The sequence below is a fragment of the Argentina silus genome (genome assembly GCF_951799395.1).
Source record: "Argentina silus genome assembly, chromosome: 13".
In the NCBI taxonomy this organism is placed as follows: Eukaryota; Metazoa; Chordata; class Actinopteri; order Argentiniformes; family Argentinidae; genus Argentina; species Argentina silus.
Genome location: NC_139667.1, coordinates 18,666,868 through 18,686,867, shown reverse-complemented (window position 1 = coordinate 18,686,867; position 20,000 = coordinate 18,666,868). Strand labels below are relative to the sequence as shown.

Genomic DNA, 20,000 nt, shown 5'->3' with positions numbered 1-20,000 from the left:
AAGGGGAAAGTCAAGACTAGTTGTGCTACTCCCATAAGTCGTCAACACTCATCGGTATCTCCTCTCGTCTTCTTCTCTTGATTCTCCAGCCCCGAGTAAGATTTAAAAAGACCAAAAAAAAGAAGAAGAAAAAAATGTATATATAATTTTTCTTCTTATTTATTATCGGACATGAAGAGGCCTCGCGTGAAACCATGTTAACAAAATGAAATATCAAAAATGAACAGTGCAGAAACAGATACAGATACAAACCATACTGTACAAATCTAAAAAAACTTTTTCTCTTAAAAGCGAACAGGTGAAAAGGGAAAGAGCAGTGGGGTGGGGAGGTGGGTGGTTAAGGGGATTTCTTGCGTCCTCCTCTGGTTCTCTTCGCCAGGCCAGGTGTGGGCTCTACCAGTTCAGACTTCTTGGGACTGGTGGTCTTCTTGGGACTGGTGGTCTTCTTGGGACTTGCGGTCTTCTTGGGACTGGCTTTCTTCTTGGGAGCGACAGTCCTGCGACTGACGGTCTTCTTGATGCCATTCACCTCTGTGGGGAGATCTAAAAAGTTAAAAAATAAATTTAAAAAAAGGTCATAATTAGATTCAAAGTCAGAAAGGGAAGAGATTTAAAAAGGGATAGTTCAACCAAATTACAAAAGCACATATTTGGTTCTTTACCCTGAAAGAGTCTATGGACAAGGACATACTTCAATTCACACTTTGGTTCTGTTTATCTGGGCGCATTCGCTAACCGCTAACTGGTAGCACTTTCAACCAAAAACCAATGGAAGTCAATGGACCCTAAATTAGCATGTTTGAAATGCCATGCCTGAATAATCTCCAAGTCATTTAAATCAAGTCAGAGTCTTTTCAGAGAATGTGGGATGATTTTGTATGGAATTTCAAACATGCTAATTTTGGGTCCATTGACTTCTATTGTTTTATTTTATTTTATTAAAGTCAGCAGTTAGTGGCAGTGCCCGGATAAACAGAACCAACATCTGGATTGAAGATTGTCCTTGTCCATAGACTCCTTTCAAGGTAATGACCCAATATGTGATTTTGTAATTTGGGTGAACCCCTATGACACTTCCCAGCCTCATCCTAGAACAGGGGTCTACAACTAAATGTCAGTGCTGGGTCAGACCCAGTTGAGTATGTCACCTACTCTTGTCCTAATCATAACTAATTGTGAGTGATACATGTATTTTTAAGTGTGTGTGTGTGTGTGGTAAAGTGCTTTCATAAACCACTGTGGCCCTCTAGTGTAACCCTTGAACAACCAGCCTCAAAGGAGAGACAATCCTTACCTTTCTTCTTTATAACCTTCTTTTTCTTGCGAGGAGTGCTGTCGGTTTCTTCATCAGACTCCTCTGAATCTACCACCTTTACCGGTCTCTTTCTTTTGGAGGTCTTCTGTGAGAGAGAGAGAAAGAAAGAGAGGAACGAGACAAAAGAGGGATGAGAACATGTGTGAAGAGAGAGCAGTGGTCAAATCTACCACAGCCTCCAGCGACCTTGGAGGGCGGCAAAAAATAAACAAAATACAGAAATGAAAACAGGGCCCTCTGTCTGCTTGGCACATTCGCGACCTGACTCTTACATGTGCCTTAAGCCTCGCAGGCGGGGAGCGTGACGTTTGAGCAAATGCAATTATCACCCTGCCATCTCGGAGTCGGAGCCGCGGAGGAAGTCCTCTCGCTCTCCGCGGAAAATAATCCATTCAAACTTCCAATTAAAATTCCGCTTTTCCTGACCTTGACAATCTAAATAACAACAGTGGTCAGGGGCTCGTTCCGTTTTCTCCGAGGTCACCGTTTAGCGTTTTTAAAGACATCTATGAATGTCCGGGTGAAGGTGAAGGTTTTTCTCGCCGTTTCGAGATTCGCAGCACAACCGACACGTTTTTTTTTTTTTTAACCGTTTTCATAAACTACAACATTATTTTTTCTCCCCGCAAGACGGAGAAAGATAATTCTCGCCCATGAAATCATACCGAGCCGAAAGGGAAGGAAGGTGTCACAAGGAAGATGCACTTAACGACAGCAATCAAGTCCTCCCCTCCCTCCCTCCCTCCCTCCCCCCCCCCTCTCTCTTTAGACTCCATAATGAACGCTCCCCCCCCCTCTCTCGGACTTGAACTATCACTCACCCCCCCTCTCTCCCTTCCCCTCCTCTCTACCTTCCATTTTGCCAATTGCTACTTCATGATTACCATCCAGACCCTGCTGAGCTGAACAGATTGGCTGGATAATTACATACAATAACTACAGTGGGCAGGTAACCCCTCCGCTGGCATGGGCCAGCTCCCCGGTGGCACCTTCCATATGCAAGCAGCATTGTGGGAAGGCGGGGGAGGGGGGCAGCCCCTCCCTCCTTTTTTGCCGTAAGAGAGAGAGAGAGAGAGAGAGAGAGAGAGAGAGGGAGAGAGGGAGAGAGAGCGGTTGGCGGTGATTGCCGTTGACCGCCGACTCCAAGTTTACCGTGTCAGCACATTCGTGATACATTAGCGGAGGGATAAACACAGGTAGTGGTGCTTCTCAGACCTGTCGGAGGGAAAAAGGGGGAAGTGTGGGGGGGGGGACGGGGGACGACGACGACGAGTGAGGATAAGAGCAAAGGAGAGGACAGTAAGGGGGGAGGAGAGACGGAGGAGAAGGATAGAGAGGAGAGGTGGTGAAAATGTAGGGACGGAGGAGAACAGGAGGGAAACAGGATTGGAAGACGAGAGAAGAGAGGGGAGGAGGAAGAGGGGAGGGGACAGGAGAAGGTGGACAAAAGCAGGCATATTGGGCAGACTTCAAGAAACCGGAGCGGTGTTTCACTGTAACGGAAACCTCATTTGGGAATTCATTGCGCAACGGACAAACAAGAAACAGAAACAGAAATGAAACCAGAGCATACAAATTGGCATTGGCTAGCCAATATGTGTGTGTGTGTGAGTGTGTGTGTGTGTGTGTGTGTGTGTGTGTGTGTGTTTTGGGGGTAAAAACGTCAATAAGCAGCGGTCAAGGCACATCTGTTAAAAGCATCACACTTTAATTGTATTTGAAAATCAATGCACTTGGCAGCCCTTGGCGTTAACCTCCACAATTAGTCGTGGATCGTGCGCGGGCATTTTAACATTTCAAAATGGCTTTCAACAGGTAAACAAATTAAGTGTGGTTGAAACGAGCTCCCTTAGAAAGGGCCGGGGCTTTAAAGAGGTCTCGAGCGTGCCAGGTTTTAAATGCTGAGGCTACCGTGACCGCACGACACATTTCGTGTGCTTTGATGGTGTGTGTGTGTGTGTGTGTGTGTGTGTGGACTGACCTTGCCAGAGGACACTGGACCGGCACTGGTGACCGGTGAGGAGAAGTCCAACTTGTCATCGTCTGAGGCACCGATGGACTTGAGTCCTGCTTGCAGAATGGACCGCAGCTTCTGATAGGCCGGTTTGTCTTCGTAGCCGATAGTCTTGACCTCCTCCATGAACTTCTGGATTTCATCTAAAATATGAGAAGATAAAAAAATAAAAAAATAAATAAACAAACAAAGAATTTGTCAAGAGGAATTATGATTTGTATTTCCCAGTAACTGTTATCTAACAGCGAATAACAAAACACAAGGGGCCCGTCCTTAAGGGGCCAGCAAAAACAGAAAAGAAAAGACAATCAAATGAACTGGTGAAGATGACGATTCGCAAGCCTGACGACGGAAATAAACATGACACCGTTCTGAACGTTTGTCGAGACATCCTGTTTAAACAAATTCTCGCCCTCTCTTTTTCTTCCTCTCTCGCAGCAGACTCTGACACTTTGACCTTGAGGCTAAGCGAAGAGAGGGATGAGAGAGAGAGGGGGGGGGGAGGCGGGGGGGAGTGGCACGCCGCTGTCACACCTCCTTCTTTCTGCTCCGGCGGCGCCCCCCCCCCCCCCTCAAACAGAGTCGCACCAAACTGAATTAGGCATGATGATGGCCGCCGTAACAAGTGCCGGCTCCCATCTCCTCTGTTGTGACGTCGGGGACGCCGGGGACGCCTGTACGACACGAAACAACAGCCCGCGGAGACGGCGCCCCCCGTCTGTCACACGGGACGCCGCCGCCGCCGCCACCGCCGACCTCGAGCGCCGCCGCCAGACTTACGTTATTGACGGTGCGTCGCCACGGCCCTGGGTTTACAGTCGGAAGACCGTGGGGACAAGTTCACTAGCGGGAACTGTTTGTTTGCAACGGAGCACAATTCAATTCGGGCACAAAAAAAAAGCGTACCTTTAACAAAAGTCTTTTTGTGAACAGCTGGTTAGTTTGAAGCGGAAGGAACAAACTTTTGCTGCGCTCCTCGCTTCGTGCTCTCACCTACACTTCTCGCTAACGCACCCGTGAAGCGAGGGCGGTCACGACTTCGCGGCAAAGTTAAAGTGGAAAGTTCAGGAGCGAGGAGGAATTAGCGCCGGTGCTAATGAATTAGCGCTCATTACGAGTAAATCAACAGGTCCCCTTCTCTCATTATCGGAGAGAGACAGAACGGGAACCTCTCTCCTGTGTGTGTGTGTGTGTGTGTGTGTGTGTGTGTGTGTGTGTCAGATCCGGAAGTGCTTCAGTTCAATTAGGAACCGGGCTGTAAGCAAAAGCAGGGGTTGTATCTGCTCCCAACACAGGTGTTTCTCAAGGACCACAGCTTATTGGCCGAACGAGCTCCAAGCGTTTCATTTGATGTGTAAAGCGACTCTTCGCTTATTATCCATAAAAAAAAACTGGCACAATAAAATGGTATTAATAAAGAGTTGAAATGATAAAATAATTACGAGAAAGAAGAAAAAAAAAGGCAAATCTATTTCAGGTCGATACTGTGCTGGCGTGAATAAGAATCATTTCATAGCTGAGCATGTGAGTGAACCTCACCTGGCTTGTCTTCAGGTGAGAAACACTTGGACATGAACTCTGAAACATTGTCTCGGCACCTGTGAGAGAAAACAAGTTCGGATCACGAAACATGAGAGAGAGAGAGAGAGAGAGACAACATCCAACTCAACATCAAAGAGGGAGCATTTGTGTGTTTGCGTCTCACTTGAGTTTGGAGTCTCTGACGTAGATGGGGTCCTGGAGCTTGTCCTCCCAGGGCAGACGGCTGCACAGCCACTGGACCATGCAGTAGCCCAGGATCTCCAGGTCACTCCTCCTGCACGCAGCTGTAGCAAAACAACAACAACGCCATTTTAATAAGGGCTTTGAACACACACACGTGTATACACACAAATTTACCCCAGGGAAAAATAAAAGTTCTACACACTCGAGGAGGTACACTTACATTTTGACTTTGGTCGGGGTATGGTGATTTGACAGGACACACAAAAAAACAATGTTTTACCTTACTGACACAAACAAAAGGTGCCCTGGACTTCTGACCATAGACGATTAAAGGGATAGTTCACTCTACAATCGAGGAGTGAAGGTATATGGTCAATCGCAGACATTTTATTTCGAGTGAACCCTGTGGTGATTTCTAGTGACCCAACACAAAAGACCAGCATCGCCGCCGTGTCGACGTAGTTGGCTCAATGAGGGGATCTACTTACAAACTCCTTTGTGTGCGTCGATACTGGTGAACTCGATGGTCCCGTCGTGGCACCGCTTAGGGTCCTCCTTGTAATCCTTCAGTACCCCTTCAGGCGCGTACCTATAGGCCAGTCCATAATCTACTAAGTAAACCTAGGTTTGCAAACAAAACAGACAAATTCATGCATGCACACACACACACACACACACAGAGAGAAGCTGACACCTATGCAACCTAAGGACATCTATATAGGCTTACTATCACTTCTCCTATACAGCAGCCGACACAACACAATTTATGAATGCGGTTTTATTTAATTGAACGACCAAGTTTTACGTCGTCTCCTGTTGGCTGTTCAACACGTCTGATCTTTTGTAAAGTCTTAAGACGAGACGGAGCTGTCACAGCAATTCTGTTGGCAGTCAACGTGTTATAACCGGCTTTCCAGCTCGTTGGATCACTCAAGCAAACATTTGTTATTGTTTCTGTGAGGGAAGTTTGGTGAGCTAGCCAGATAATTTCAGTGACATCATTTTTTGTTGATGATTTCCTCTCGTCTCATCTTGGCTGTTCTGTTATCTGTACCCGCCTTAACAGTAAAACATACTACAAGGGTGGTGACAGCACAATACGTGGCTTCCATGCAATAAAAAAAAAAAGAAAACATCCCAGCTGCAGAGAGTCAAAGAAAACAAATGTATCCAATATAACTCCAGGAAGAGAGGCGAGCAGCAGCCAGCGCACTCGCTAAGCTAACCCCTGTGAAATCCCGTGGGGCTGTTTTCTAAATTGTAATTTAAAAATAGCATTTTTAATAACACACCACTGATACATTATTAATCTCCAAATTAAATATTTGCCCCTGCCCCCACCTTGTTTGCTTGAAAGAGCTCTTAGTCGCCATCTAATCTCTCCTCCTGTTTAGAAGCTCCAAATAAAAGGTCCCCCCCTACCCCCTCCTCCGTCTCCTCCAAGGTTTAATTGAATCTAATGAACCAGAGTAGGAGCATTATAATCAAATAAATAAATAACAGTGAAAATGTTCTTTCAAGTTACATATCGGGTCAGTGGAAATACTACTTTGAAGAGGTAGGGGCCAATTATTTGAAGTGATACTCTTCAGACCAAGAGATTTCTCATACTGTAAATCAGCTGCACTCATATAGTAAATGACTTAGCCAACTGCAGTAGCCTAGCCTAGCTACATTTCTATGCTGTATCGGTCCCCAGTTCATGCACTCTTGCTGTGCCCTATTTCTCCACCCTTTTTCATGAAGTATTCACTTTTAGTATGCACATTTCCACATGGATTTAGATAGGAACGGATTGGAATAAGAGCCCGTGCCTAGACCAATGTTATGCTTTTAAATCCACGTGGGGAAGTGCACAAGTGCGCACTTCAGGTGGAAAGGTGGAGAAATGGGACGCAAGGACGGGAAGGGAGGAGACGCTGACCTGGTTGGGGTCCTTGTGGCTGAGGAGGAGGTTGGAGGCTTTGATGTCAGCATGCACATATTCATGCTCGTGGATGTACTCCAGTATGTCCAGCTAGAAATGGCGGAGGAGGAAAAGTATTATTATTATTTTATTTTTTTAAATCACATTTATTAAATGAGAGGAATTGACAGGACAGAGTTGGTCGCAGTGGGGGGGTTGTGGGGCTTGAACCCACAACCTTCGGGACCTTTATGCGCTACTGTTGGGGAACATTCACCACTAAGCTACGCCTTCACAACTCTCACGACTTATTTTCTACATTCATTCTGGCACGATCAAATTAAAATAGGCAAAGTCATTAGTAACACCACAATATAGCATAGTACTGCAATATATAATGAAGGAAATAAACAGCCAATATGCTTTACAGGATGAGAATAACAAATACTTCCTTGAGGTAGTCACTGATCTAACGTGATTGGATTGGCAAAACCAAGCTTTTCACTGCATTGCTTTCACCAATCAAGTCGTGTCAGATCAGGGATTTCTTCAAGAAAGGATGGATGCCTTCCAAGAGTATTCAAACAGGGAACAAGACTCACGAGTCTCAACCCGAGCTGCAGGACCAGTTTTCGCGGGAACTTCCTCTTGCTCTCCTCAAACTTTATCTGGAGGTCTGTCCCAAACCGGTCCATCACCATGAACCTGTACCTGGGGAGGGAAGGAGGAAGAAGGAAACAATTAAATACTGGTTCTGATGTGTATACATCACACCCACTTCATAGCCTGTGAGAGTTTTGCTATGGGTGTGGCACACATGCCAAATGTTTTATTGATGGTTACAGAGCTGCGTTTTCCCAAAGGTATATTTACATGGCTGGCACCCAAAATTAATCTTCACAGGACCAGCTGTATTTCTACAGAACATTGCAACTGTTTTTTTGACTATTTGGGTCCAAATACTTAGCTGTGCTCAATTGAGTTTGCCTGGCACAATGGAACCAACTCTAGGCAGACTCAAGCAAATGTTTAAAGTATTTTAAATAATTTCAAATACTTTTCGACCCATGTATGATTCCCTACTACTGTCCAGGCACTGTAAGCAACAGGTTTACTGTGATTTACCTCTTCCCTCCCTTCTCATGCAGTCCTGACCCCCAGTACTTTGGAACTCCCAGGTACTTCATCTTGTGAGACTTCATCCAGGTCTGAACTAGAATACAAAACATGAAAATAAATGTCAATACATTTGAATAAATACTGATTTTACTGTATTACGATGTCACTGTATTATTGTAATCACGGTATTCAATTCTACTACTGTGTTGTCCAAGAGGAGAGCTTGCCAATGTCATTGTTCTGTCATACACTCCCCTGTATCCCAGTACATATGCTGTAAACCTTAAAACTTTGGATAGCCAAAATCTTTACAGATTAAAAAAAAAAAAGAAAAAAAAGAAAGAAAGAAAGAAAAGAAACGCAAAAGCGTGTTTGGAAGAAAAGGTACTCTACAAAAAGTGCACAATAATATACAACGAGACTTAAAACAATCGCAAAGGGTTAAACTAAGATGACTGTGAGACAAAAAAGAACAGTATGACAAATCAAGGTATAAGCCTGCCTACAAATGATTCTGAACACACTTCATAAAACTTTGCGATGGTGGTGGTGGTGGTGATGATGATGCTCAAAGTAATAAGAGCATAATTCCATGGGGGCCGAGGCGGTGCGGCCGCAAGCTAATCTGCTGGTGGGACAAATATTTACCAACAACACGCGATATTCCCATGAATAAAATATGAGCCGTTCGTTCCTTAGTAATATAACAGTTAATTGTCAGGGGAGATTGACATTTGGATTGTTATTATATAAAATGCAAAGCTGCGGCCTTGGGGCGAAGGCAGGAGCCACCAAAGGCGAGTCTTCCTCCACAAGGCCCCCCTAACATGGCCAACCTACAACTTTTCTTTTTTTAATTAAGAAAGTTTGTTTCTTTGTGTTTGTTCTTCTGTCGAGAGAATATTATATATTACGGGAATGTGTGTGTGCTATATGTGTGTGTGTGTGTGTGTGTGTGTGTGTGTGAGAGAGTGAGAGAGATCATGAGGGAGGATATGGTGGCTTACTTAGATCAGGCTTGGCAGCTCGCATGTAGAACTTGAGCTCGGAGAACAGAGGTCCGTTGTCACTTGGCTCCTATACATATAAAGAAGGGCAGGATAGTTGACCATGAAAAACGAGTTTTTTGTTGATCAGTAACGATTTAGGAGGCATAACCAAAAGCATGATTGGAAACACTAGTCGGCCTGCATCTAACCATGAAGACAGAATAGCATAAATTCTGTAGATACACACAGAATTGCAAATCATTGGTGATATTTCAGCAGATATATTTGAGAATATTTATGCAATTCATGATTTGGTGAGAGATAGACACGGGTGACACCTCACCATACAGCTTGTTTATCACTTTGAAAAGTGATACATTCAATAGTGTTGTACATTCCATGCATAATGTACAGGGTGTTTCAATCAAATCATTTTGACCAAGTTGACATTGTGTAGAGAATCATCTAAGAAAGCCGATGATCCAAACTGCATGTTTAAAAGTTATTGGAGTTTTTACCCTTAATGGATGGCCACAATTAATGTGTAAATCAATGGAGGTTAGAGATAAAAAGCGTTCAAAAATCTGGACAAATTGCATCCCAAACATATTAGCACACCCTTACTTAGCTTGTTTGTGACTTTGAAGAGGACTACCACAACATGGAACAACCTCAAACATTGCTGTCAGAAAGTGGCACTGCTCTGTCAACAGTGCTCTGTGGTTATAATTGGATGTATTAGGTTATGAATTCAAACTTTTTGGATAACATGTTAATGATATATAAGCAAAATATCCCTGTCTGGCCCCCATTGATATGTTAGAGAAATACAACATGAGGGATCATATAGTTTAGAAAAAAATTATTTTATAACATTAGGAAGAACATGGTCATAGTTGGTGATCGAATGTAGTTTTTCCATCACCACACATTTTAAAACGCCCAAATCGTCTTACCACTTTGATGACATACGGAGCTTCGGCTCCAACTGCTTTGGATGAATTTTCATTGGCTGAAAATGTAACAATGACAGAAGTCAGATTATACTGTACTTTGAATATTATTCCAATTCCAGGGCCAAGGCCAACGACTTCCACACGATGAAACATCACTCCATCACTCTCTTACCCAAATACAGCAGTCCGAAGCCCCCCTGTCCAATGGGAGCCCCCAGTTTCCAGGACTTCTTTGCAGTGTCTGTCAGTACCTCTCCAGGAGGGAACTCTTCAGCCAGCTTCCTCTTGACAGGACCTCTCCCCTTCCCAGCTGCTTTGGCTTTAGGGGGCATCTTCTGATTCTGATCTTAGAAACACATGAAGCAGAGGACAGTATAATGCATGTGAGTTGTTTTTCAACTTTTGCCATGTATTTCTGCTCTCCATTTGTAAGTTGCCAAGTTATCTTGCCACCCTGCAAGCTTATTTAACACTGATAACATGATGTCTGTTGGCTATATGTCAGTCTCTCCTACTATCAGTCATAGCTAGCTAGTAGTTAGCCTACAAGAAAACAAAATAACCAGCTAGCTTACTGGCTAGCTAATCTGCTTTCATTTTCACGCAGAGAAGACTAGTTAGCTACTTTATTTCCAGCAAAATGCACATGCAGAGCACAACATAATAGCGAAGAAGCTACTTCTAGAAATACAGCTTGCTAGCGATTGCTAGCTAGCTAACCAGCTAAACGATTTTAGGCTGCGCCACTTTCTCAGTGGAGTGAGTCACGTTATCAAAGATCCTCATTGCATGGCCTGTTCTGCCTTGGATGAAATAGCAACATCCTTGCGTTTCTGCGGCCATCGTCTTCTCAAACATGCCAGAGCTAGCTATATCCATATAGACGTAATTCATATTAACGATCTGATATGTAAACAGAGAAAACGAACCTCTTGTCTTTGTTGTTATTGCAAAGTTATCCTTGGTTCTGATCAAAAGTTCCCGCACATCAGCCGAACAGGAACTCGTGTAATAACACTGCTCGCTCCTATTGGTCAGAAACCACCTCCGTCATCTGGGTGTTACTAGGATTGCTGGGAAATGAAGTTCTAAGAAAGAACGAGGAGGAGGAGGAGGAGGAGGAGGAGGAGGAGGAGGAGGAGGAGGAGGAGGAGGAGGAGGAGGAGGGGGAGGGGGAGGGGAGGAGGAGGAGGGGGGGACTGGTCGACTTGGAAGAAGGAAGAAGAATACAAGGAAGAGAGGGATCATAATGAGGAACATGATGAGGAAGATGATGATGAAGATAAAGACGATGATGAAGGAGTAATATCAGGCTTACCAAGTATCATTTTCTTTACTTTAACTGAGATTATTATTTTTTGTTAGAAATGCTCAACATTCAAACTAACTGAATCTCTTTTAACAACTTTTTACTTGGAAATGAAGTTTGCAATGACTGTATCACTTCATGTCAAACTGTTCTTGGGGATAATTATTAACAATACTTTGAAGACTTTATTTGGGCCCTTAGCCTACATTCATTAAACATATTAGTCCCTAAATAATTGAATACATGAACCTCGCTTTGCCAAGAGTGCACTGATAGGGCAGACTACTGCGGCACTTGAAACAGTTACTAAATACAAAACTTTGTACTTTTAATTCCAAACATTATAGGCCTACTTTTGTCGGGTTATTTGATAGGGACATATTAGGTTTCACTTGCATGACAGGGCATGACTCATGAATAAGATATGGGCCTACTGGTGTCCTATATCCCCCTCTCTAAAAGTGTTGCAGAGAGGCCACAACACTTCAGAGCCAGGCAGATGGCAAACTCTGGGAAGTCTACTACAGTGGTTATGGGTTACTACAAGTGTAATTCCAAGTCTAATAATTGGTATTAGGTTCATTCAGTGTTATTGTTTTATAGCAATACCTCTAAGTTGATGGTCTGTAAGAGTTACCTGTCTAAAACAAGGATGACCCCTGAGAAGTGCACCAGATGAAATTCTGAGTGTTCTGTTGACTCAAGGTGAATTGACCGGCGTGACCCAGAAGGTTCCTCTCCAACCCCAAGGGATTCATGTCGGACATTTAGAAGCAGAATCATGACTAGACGCAGTGATGATGACAATGATGAAGAAGAGACAGCGTCCCCGACCCATCTCCAGAAGAAACTTAAAGGTGAAAAGCATGTATCTTTCCCTCCGGATGAGGAGATAGTGTCAGGCTTCGCTGAGCGCAAGGACACATCGACAAATGGTGAGCCGACGTCCGCGTCCCTCTTGTAGCCTACCGTCTTCTTGACGATTATGATTATGAATGAGTCATTTTTTGTTGGATATTGATGGATCGATTCTAAATCGTAAGCAAGAAGAGGTTCTCTGTGTTGTCAGTTACAGGACCATCAATTATTCTCATTCTTGGCTCTCTGGAAAGTTGGACATTTTACAGATGGTCTACTCTAGATCACTAATTTCATTAGGCTGTCTCCTGATTGGTATTCGTGCTGCTTCCTGCTCACCTCCCCCTGTTTCCCCCCCTTCCTATATGAATTTGTCATTTGCATAAACATTGTAACCAACACAGAATCCCAGCAGTTTTCTGAGTGATCGAAATGTTTTTTTTAAAATAAACAAATTAGATTTGAGACGAAATAGGATTTAATTAATGGCCACGGTTTGCACCATGCGTTGTTGTACCCGGAAGCACACACTGAGAGCCCTTATAATCACATTGATGAGCTGGGAGCTGTCATTCTTTGGATGCCTATGTTTTCAGGACTAAAGAGAAGGCTATGGTGTCTGTCCTTACTTCACTATTGTAAGTATTTCAATGAAATGCATTCTTTGTGAGAGAACATTTGAGCGACACAACACAAATGATGAATCCTGCTAACAAGGATTTAAACAGTGAAGTATTTTTTTTCGATCTGCAAAGTCCTATGTTACATCTGGAAACTCTCTCCGTAAGGCATTAGTGGTGATAAATTTGATCGCCTGATTGGTTGATTTATAACACAGACATTCATCCTCTCTGCCCTTCCCACTCCCAAATGACTGCCATATCCTCCCACCCCCCAGTCAATCAGACGCATACAGTTTACCGTATGGCACTTTGAAGTCTCTCTAAGCACTTTCGAATGGGAGCTCCCAGTTCACTGGGACAGGGAGACATTAAGCCCGTAATGAGTGTATTCTTCTATTTTAGTTGACAGCCTCACCTTGACAGAGGTAATTCTGGCCTACAAGCGGAGCTGTGGGAAGCACCAGGTGGAACCCAAACCCAAGATTCTGGAGCAACTTGAGGTACACTCAAATAGTACAAATGGCGCTATATAATGTACAATAGGTTTGATGTTGGGGTCTAAAACGTTCTATACAGCAGTGGTTCTGAACCAGGGGTGCATGTCAAGATCATAGACTTAATGGTAAAATTAACACGTGGGCATACTTTGGGCAGAGCAAAATGCGATTGGGGGGGTACAGTAACCTAAAACAGATTGAGAGCCACTTCAATACAGTGTACGTACATTTTTGGTATTGTAAATAATAGCACAGCTGTAAACACACATGCATGCACACAGACACACACACACACAGACACACACACACACACACACACACACACACACACACCTCTACTGTAAGTTACTGAAGGTTTGGTGACAGAGCACCGGCAGAGGGACATACGTTATCAGTTCATATCAGTAGTTTATACTGCAGTGAGTGTGATCTGATTTATCTCCAGACCCACACAGATTTGTGTTGACAGCAGACGTTTCTATCTGATGCAACAGCAAGATCTAAACGAAAAAGATAGACTCAGTTTATACAGCTCTGCAAAGGATATCCCATGGTAGATAGGCAGACAGTGAGAATGCACATATTCAAATTCCTGGTGTAATTTGAATCAGCTCATTCAATCAGCCTCAATCAGGCTTATTGCACAAAAATTACAACAGCATCTCTAGAACAAACAAGAGGCTAAGAGCAGGTTAACTACTGCATTGGATTTTAAGTTAGTGGGATTGTAAATAATAGCACAGCTGTAAACACACATGCATGCACACAGACACACAGACACACAGACACACACACACACACACACACACACATACACACACACACATTCAGATATGTATAATTCATCTTATGTACTAACTTACTTTACTTGGACCAGTCGTGTTAAGAACATCAGTTATTCTTCTGCATAAATGTATGATTAGATCAAGGAGAATTATTTGTGGAAAATTAGAGACTTAGCAGTGCTTACATTAAGCGCATACACATGCACACACACACACACACACACATGCACACACACACGCACAAATGCACGCATGCACACAGACACACATGCACACAGACACACAGACACACACACACACACACACACACACACACACACACACACACACTCTGTATTATCTTGAAGGTACTAATGAACCCAATTCCATTTGAAATGAATGTAGGTGGTCTTCTTAAAAGAGTAAAATATGTGTGGTTAAGCAGTAGCTAAGAGGAGAAATATTTAGACGAGAGAGGGCTGCAAGTGAATTCATAATAAATAGTATGCAAAATGGGACTCTGAGCTTAAAGAGCATATTTATTAAATTAGGTATTTTCAGGCAGGGTAATCCCCCTGGGGTCGGCCGTTGAAGACTATTTAAAGCTTTTATTGTACCCGTGGGCTTTCGCGTTTCTTTGAAATGTTTTAAGTGGATAAAACAGTATTGCTTTTGGTTACATCTTCATAGGAGTGGTAAACAATAATAGATTTGAGCTCCAGGCCCAAAGGCTGCCATGTTTTAGCACACACACTCAACTCCTTTAATTTCCTTTTCCTTCTGAAGTCTGGGTTTTCAAAACTTTCTATTTGGAGTTTGTTCCAGTCAGCATGGGCATACTGTAATTTAGATACAGTCCTATCAACAAGGTTATTGGGCAAGGGGAGGAGAGGTACCTGCTCAAAAATGCTGCTATGATTCAGATTCAAATTGAGACACTTGACATTGAAAGCATGGCTGGGCATTTTTGGAGCGTTTTTGAATGATTACTGCTGTTGCTTTTGTTGTGTTTTTTGGATGTATTTACTTTTCTATTCATTTATTTCAATAGCACCTCAGTTTGTATTTGAGTGCTCTGCAATCATTTGGAGCTCAATCTAACAAAGGTTGAAAGAGCCAAGCATTTTTCAAAATACAATACGATTGAAGGCCTGTTAACCTATAAATAGGAATTTGTATTTTCTCTGGGTTGTAAGCTGCAGGTGCAGTAAGCAAGGAATTAGTTGCTTGTTGTTGAATCGTTTAATGAATAGATATCGGTTATTTTTCTAGCAGATTATTCAGTTGAGTGGACTGAGGAGAAATCAATTACCTCAACATAACTTCCCTATTTACTGGAGGACGAATTATCCCAGTGCAAAGCCGAGAACATGACATTTCACTGCTATTAAATTCAGAAGGTCAGATTCAATTCACACATTTTGTGGCTAAATCCCTTGAAGAAAAACAAAAATCCCTCCAGAAAATTCCAAGGCAAGAGAAAATAAAATCTTTGTATCTTGCCTTATATATATAAACCCTGCTGTTTTTCCTCAGTCTGTTGATTAGCATTAATATTGCTCCGCTGTAGCGCTACCTAAGGTAATGCTACAACACGATCCTTGGCTAGCGCCATTGTGCCTTTCACGGCACACAAAGATGTTTTCTTCCCTGTGTAATTCTAAAGGGAACACATTTTAAAAATGAAATGCATGCTGATTGTTATTGCGGCTCCCCCGGTGTACAGAACAGTCAGACGAGAGGTAAATGTCACTAAGTAAGTGCTGCACTATTTCCTTGGCTGTTGTTATAGTGTTTCACATGCAAATAAAATAGGTAGGCTGATTATCAAAAAACAGCAGGGGAACCAGACATATGTCTTCTCCTCTCATTACAACACAGACAATGATGGGGGGGTGTTGAGGGGGGTTGAGGGGGATTGGGGGGTGGGGTTACTGGTGCATTTGAAATGTCATATAGCGTCAGTTATCAGAGAGCATGAAGAGGCATCCTTAGTTTGGATGGAGGCCGCTGGGACCCCCGTACACGTACTCTCTCACACACACACACACACACACACACACACACACACACACACACGCATACACACACACACACACACACACACACACACACACACACACACACACACACACACACACACACACTGCTTGTCATGCGGGTCATACGTTTGCTCAGGCAAACTGTCACTAGAATATCCTTTATTTAGAGGTGAGAGACACTGAAAAACCGCCCTCATAAACTTCTTGTAATTCTTATATGGACATTTATAACATGAAAAATTAACAAGTGATCAGATGTAGGCTATGTTTGTGATATGCAAGGGCCCCTGGAGTTCCTTTTGAGAAAAATAAAGCAATTCTATTCTATTCTATTCTAGTTCATTATATTCTAATCTATACGTTACTGCACACCATTATCCTACGAAAAAAAAAGGTATTAATTACATAGTGTGTACTTCTTCTAACAATGGTAGTTTGTGGGTGTTGAGCACATGATTCCAATGCAAATACTTAACATGGTGGGTAGTACTGTATTACCAGTATTATCTAAGCGTTTGAAAGGAGTATTATCTCTTGTGCTGTAGCAGCAGAAGCAGCAGAAGCAGCAGCAGCAGCAGCAGCAGCAGGAGTATTTGTATTTAGTATGCTGCAGTAGCAATGGAAGTAGCTGCAGCAGTATCTCGATAAGATCTGACATTCTTCTCGATGAGGCAAAGGGTCTTGCGAGGAGTTTAGATTTCAAACCAAACGGTTCACCCATCGGAGTCAGTTCTGTCTCCTGTGTATGTCTCCCCTCTCTCCTTCTCTCATTCTCTGCCTCCCTCCCTCCCTCCCTCCCTCCCTCCCTCGCTCCCTCGCTCTCTCTCTCTTCCTGCTCCCGGCAGCACCCCTGTGCCTCAGCATTCATCAGTACGCCACAGTGTCTCTGATATGCAATAAACGTCTGCCCGGCGATACGAAGACGAAGGAGAATCTCAACTCACTCATATCTAAACACCATCAAATATGAATAACTAACTTCCAGACTTTAAACTTTAATGGGTAGCACACCCTCTGGACCCTGCAGATGCGGTGATTAGAGTGTAGCACAGAGGAGACGCAATGATGTTTATACCTCTGACACACACACACACACACACACACACACACACACACACACACACACACACACACACACACACACACACACACACACACACACACACACACACACACACACACACACAAACACATACCACCACCACCAAAACATAAATACCCCAAAAGGAACGCAGAAGTTTGGGGGTTGGTGAATATGAACATTATATTTGACACCCACCGTTTAGGCGTACAATATATTTTACATGAAGTCCCATTAATTATTTTTGCAAATGCACTATCATGAATTTCAAAACCATTGCAGATGAACAAAGAGAGAAATATTTTGAAAGTCAATTAGAATTTTGTGTACGTTTTCATTTTTTTGAATGATAAATTAAGTTACTAATTTTGTCTATGCTCTTTCTAGACACTGCAGGTTTAATTGCTAATTGTTAACTGGGAATGAATACATTTGCATATTAATTAGCTCCCAATTTACATTTTTAATTTGCTGCCTTCAAAGGGTGTGAGATAAAAGGTCGTGTTATTTTAAATAATTTATCCTTTATTGCAGAAAAGATGCTGAAAGGAAAATGTGCGGGTGATTTTAACCCCTAAGAGCTTTAACTGTAGAAAAGTGCTCTGAAAAAAAATATACTACTAATAAAACTAATTAAATGGGCAAAAAAAGCTGTTCTCAAACACTTCGAAATACAAAGCCACCCAGAGAGACAGAGTGCGGAAGTGGGGCTCCTGGTCGGCAGAGTGAAGAATGGCAAATGCACCAGAGATGGCTTCTGTGGAAGTCAAGTTTATAAACTATATCCCTCTCTGCCTGGGAGAGGAAAAGCTTTTCTTTTTATCACTCCATTTTGTCCTTTCCCTCCTGACACATCAATAGATTTGGCACTCGGCTTCTTCAATTCTTTACTCTTCCCACCACGCTAGCCAGCGCAGGGCAGCACATCTCTGCTCTGCACAGCTAAAGGGGGCTCACAAGTTCAGAAATTCATTAAGATGAAAAACAGCAACTACTGTATTTGTGTGTGTGTGTGTGTGTGTGTGTGTGTGTGTGTGTGTGTGTGTGTGTGTGTGTGTGTGTGTGTGTGTGTGCGTGCGTGCGTGCGCACTATTGTGCCCTATCATCTCTCTGCTGCAAAATGGTGTTTGAATTGTCAGAATGAATGGTACTTAGCGTAGCGTAGCATAGCGTTTCTTGTAGCCTACTTTGCACTAGTAGTTATTATACATGCACTGTGTAGGATGATCCTATATGCACTTAAGTGTTAGGGGTTGTGATATGTTTTGTTTCAGGTGTGTCTCTCTACACTTATAATTACCAAGGAAATTCAATGGTTACAACAAATTAAAAGGCAAGTTTCTGTGTATGTACAAAGTGTCATTTATGTCATATTGATCATTCACCGTTTCTCCACCAAGAACATTTTAGGTGGGTTTCTTTGTCTCCTCTCCGAGACTCTCTTCTCTTACACGGGTAGAACGGAGGAAAATTATTCCAAGTCCTTTTGTACTCTCATGTCCTTTGAACAATGACTCATATTTAGCGATGAAAGACAACAGGCAGTATATGAAAATAAGCCGGTGGCATCCTCCCGCACAATGGAAATCTGCCAGAACGAAGACGAACAACGTTCGTCTCTTCACTTGATGTGAGGGAAACAGTTGAAATGATCCCCCCCCCCCTCCACACCACCACCACAGTCTGAGGGACTTGCGACTGCCTGTTTTTTTGTTTTTTTCTTCTTCATCTGCATGTAAGGAAGGGGATTCTTGTTGTTGTTCCCCCTGTTCTGGTTGTCAAGAGAAGAACAGATTACCATTTCCACTAGCCACGCAATTATGTCACCTTTGAGATTGATGCAGTCAAATTAGATGTATGTGGAACAGTGGCTTGGCAAATGAACGCATCAACAGATGACCAGCTGTTTCTAATTAATATACACTGGTTAATTAGGACATGGTGTTGCCATCAACAGTAAACCCGTGTGAAATTCATAATTCATAGTCGTTGGTGGTTGTGTAAGCCAGGGCTGACTCTGAACAAACAAGTCAGAGGCATCTGATGCAGAGGCCTTGTGGTGTGTGTGTGTGTGTGTGTATGTGTGTGTTTGTGTCTGTCTGTCTATCTGTCTGTCTGTCTGTCTGTCTGTCTCTGTGTCTCTGTGTGCACTGGATGCAGGGGCCTTGTGTATATGTGGTTGTGTGTGTGTGCGTGTGCGTGTGCGTGTGTGTATGTGCGTGCGTGCGTGCGTGTGTGTGTGTTTGTGTGTGTGCACATGTTTGTATTTGTGTTTGGTGTGTGTGTGTTTGTGGGGGGGGGGGATGATGGGGGGGGTTCATTTATTGTCAGAGAGCAAACAATTCTCATCTCTCTCTCTCTCTCTCTCTCTTTCTTTCTTTCTCGCTCGCTCTCTCCCTCTCCCTCCTCTCATATCAACAGCAGGTCACCTGTTTAAATGGTAGAACCAGATGTCTGGATTTGAAAGGTAAGGTGATAATAAAGGTTTGTTGTTAAGTTACATACAGTCTCAAAATATCAGTGTACAGTATGTAAGTGTACAGTATGTAACATAAGGAATATTATGTATATGTATTACAAGGACAATACCTTATTTGTTTATATCGGTTTTCTACCCACAAAATAACAGATTTGATTAAATTAGTGGGATTCTATTTCACTATTTTTTGTTATGAAGCAACTTACATTTCAATAATTAATTCATGGCATATTTCAAGAACATTTTCCCATGAATCAATGACTTGGACGAATGCATACTGGATCAGATTGAAAGTGACCTTCTCCCTATTGCGGAGGAGCTTC

The 20,000-nt window shown here is 43.0% G+C and overlaps 2 protein-coding genes across 6 annotated transcripts in view; one reads left to right on the top strand and one right to left on the bottom strand.

Annotated features, from left to right (window-relative positions):
- Positions 1–141: 141 nt before the first annotated feature.
- Positions 142–11,025, bottom strand: vrk1 (VRK serine/threonine kinase 1). Of its 5 annotated transcripts, none has more exons than XM_083683229.1 (13): positions 10,954–11,025; positions 10,197–10,370; positions 10,025–10,080; positions 9,087–9,156; positions 8,086–8,173; positions 7,563–7,671; positions 6,979–7,071; positions 5,543–5,675; positions 5,035–5,155; positions 4,869–4,927; positions 3,297–3,472; positions 1,295–1,400; positions 142–543 (listed from the first exon to the last, which is right to left on the bottom strand). In XM_083683229.1, exons 2-13 carry the CDS (start codon positions 10,354–10,356, stop codon positions 338–340), a joined length of 1,377 nt encoding a protein of 458 aa, XP_083539355.1. In that variant the 5' UTR covers positions 10,357–10,370; positions 10,954–11,025; the 3' UTR covers positions 142–337. The 5 variants fall into 5 exon arrangements, with proteins under 5 accessions (XP_083539355.1, XP_083539359.1, XP_083539358.1 ...); XM_083683233.1 differs by having other exon boundaries at positions 142–531; XM_083683232.1 differs by having other exon boundaries at positions 1,295–1,397.
- Positions 11,026–12,064: 1,039 nt separating this feature from the next.
- LOC310814633 (protein phosphatase 1 regulatory subunit 37) overlaps positions 12,065–20,000 on the top strand; it is a gene marked incomplete at its 3' end in the record, with an annotated part of 39,301 nt that continues 31,365 nt past the window's right edge. The window contains exons 1-3 of the mRNA XM_083684127.1: positions 12,065–12,268; positions 13,217–13,314; positions 19,620–19,665. Of these exons, the coding sequence (XP_083540253.1) occupies positions 12,115–12,268; positions 13,217–13,314; positions 19,620–19,665 (298 nt within the window). The 5' untranslated portion in view covers positions 12,065–12,114. The remainder of the gene's footprint in view (positions 12,269–13,216; positions 13,315–19,619; positions 19,666–20,000) is intronic.

Excerpts from the sequence above, each read along its gene's own strand:
- vrk1 (XM_083683229.1), bottom strand. The coding sequence starts at position 10,356 with ATGCCCCCTAAAGCCAAAGCAGCTGGGAAGGGGAGAGGTCCTGTCAAG. Across the intron at positions 7,072-7,562 it reads TGCAGCTCGGGTTGAGACTC|CTGGACATACTGGAGTACAT; the intron begins GTGAGTCTTGTT and ends CGCCATTTCTAG. Across the intron at positions 5,676-6,978 it reads GCCACAAGGACCCCAACCAG|GTTTACTTAGTAGATTATGG; the intron begins GTCAGCGTCTCC and ends TTGCAAACCTAG.